Source organism: Formica exsecta, unplaced genomic scaffold, assembly GCF_003651465.1.
Source record: "Formica exsecta isolate Colony F162 unplaced genomic scaffold, ASM365146v1 C16383371, whole genome shotgun sequence".
NCBI lineage: Eukaryota > Metazoa > Arthropoda > Insecta > Hymenoptera > Formicidae > Formica > Formica exsecta.
In genome coordinates this window covers 1-1,082 of record NW_021847651.1, presented here as the reverse complement: position 1 = coordinate 1,082, position 1,082 = coordinate 1, and the positions used below count along the sequence as shown (strand labels likewise).

Below are 1,082 nucleotides of genomic sequence, written 5' to 3'. Positions count from 1 at the left end.
GATATAGAAGATGGCATTAAAAACAAAAATTTAACTGTTGCTGCAGTTTTATCTGGTAATCGTAACTTTGAAGGAAGAATTCATCCGTTAGTCAAAGCTAATTACTTGGCATCTCCGCCACTTGTTGTTGCATATGCACTTGCTGGTACTGTGCAAACTGATTTGACAAAAGATTCAATATGCAAAGATAAGAATGGAAATGATGTCTATCTCAAAGATATATGGCCAACAAACAATGAAATCGAAGATTGTGTTAAAAATGTGGTAACACGTGAGATGTTTATACAAAAGTATAAGGATGTTTTTTCTGGTGATGAACATTGGCGAAAGATAAAGTGTGAAAAAAGTGAAATCTATAATTGGGATGCAAACAGCACTTACATACAAGATCCGCCCTATTTTGATAATTTATCACCTAAAAATAATAAAGATAAAACAATCGATATAAAAGGTGCACAAATATTGGCAATGTTTGGCGATAGCGTAACCACTGATCACATTTCCCCTGCTGGAAATATTGCCTCAAGTAGTCCTGCAGGTATATATTTAAAAAATCTTGGAATTGAGCCACAGGAGTTTAATTCGTATGGGTCTCGTCGTGGTAACCACAATGTAATGATGCGTGGAACTTTTGCTAACATTAGAATAAAAAATGAAATGGTAAGCATCGAAGGCAGCTATACAAAATATATTCCTTCTCAAGAAACTATGTCGATTTTTGATGCAGTAACGCGCTACAAAGAAAGTAATGTTCCTCTCATCATTGTGGCAGGAAAGGAGTATGGCACAGGTTCAAGTAGGGATTGGGCAGCAAAAGGTACTTTATTGTTGGGGATTAAAGTTGTAATTGCAGAAAGCTTTGAGCGTATACATAGGTCCAACTTGGTCGGCATGGGTGTTCTTCCACTTATATTCCAAAATGGAATAACCAGAAAGATATTTGATGGTAGTGAGATAATAAGCATAAAAGGTGAAATAGTGCCAAGTGGAAATTTAGAATGTATCATCAAAAGAAAGGATAGTTCTGAACAATCAATTCAACTCAAATGCTGTGTACAAACTGCAACTGAGGTTAAATACTT

General features: G+C 35.5%; 1 protein-coding gene across 1 annotated transcript; it reads left to right on the top strand.

Moving 5' to 3' along the window:
- Positions 1 to 6: 6 nt before the first annotated feature.
- On the top strand, positions 7 to 1,071 carry LOC115239171 (aconitate hydratase A-like; the record flags this gene model as incomplete). Its single annotated transcript, XM_029813579.1, has 1 exon — positions 7 to 1,071. A coding segment is annotated over exon 1 (795 nt), but the record flags the coding sequence as incomplete, so codon positions are not given.
- Between the last annotated feature and the right edge of the window lie 11 nt (positions 1,072 to 1,082).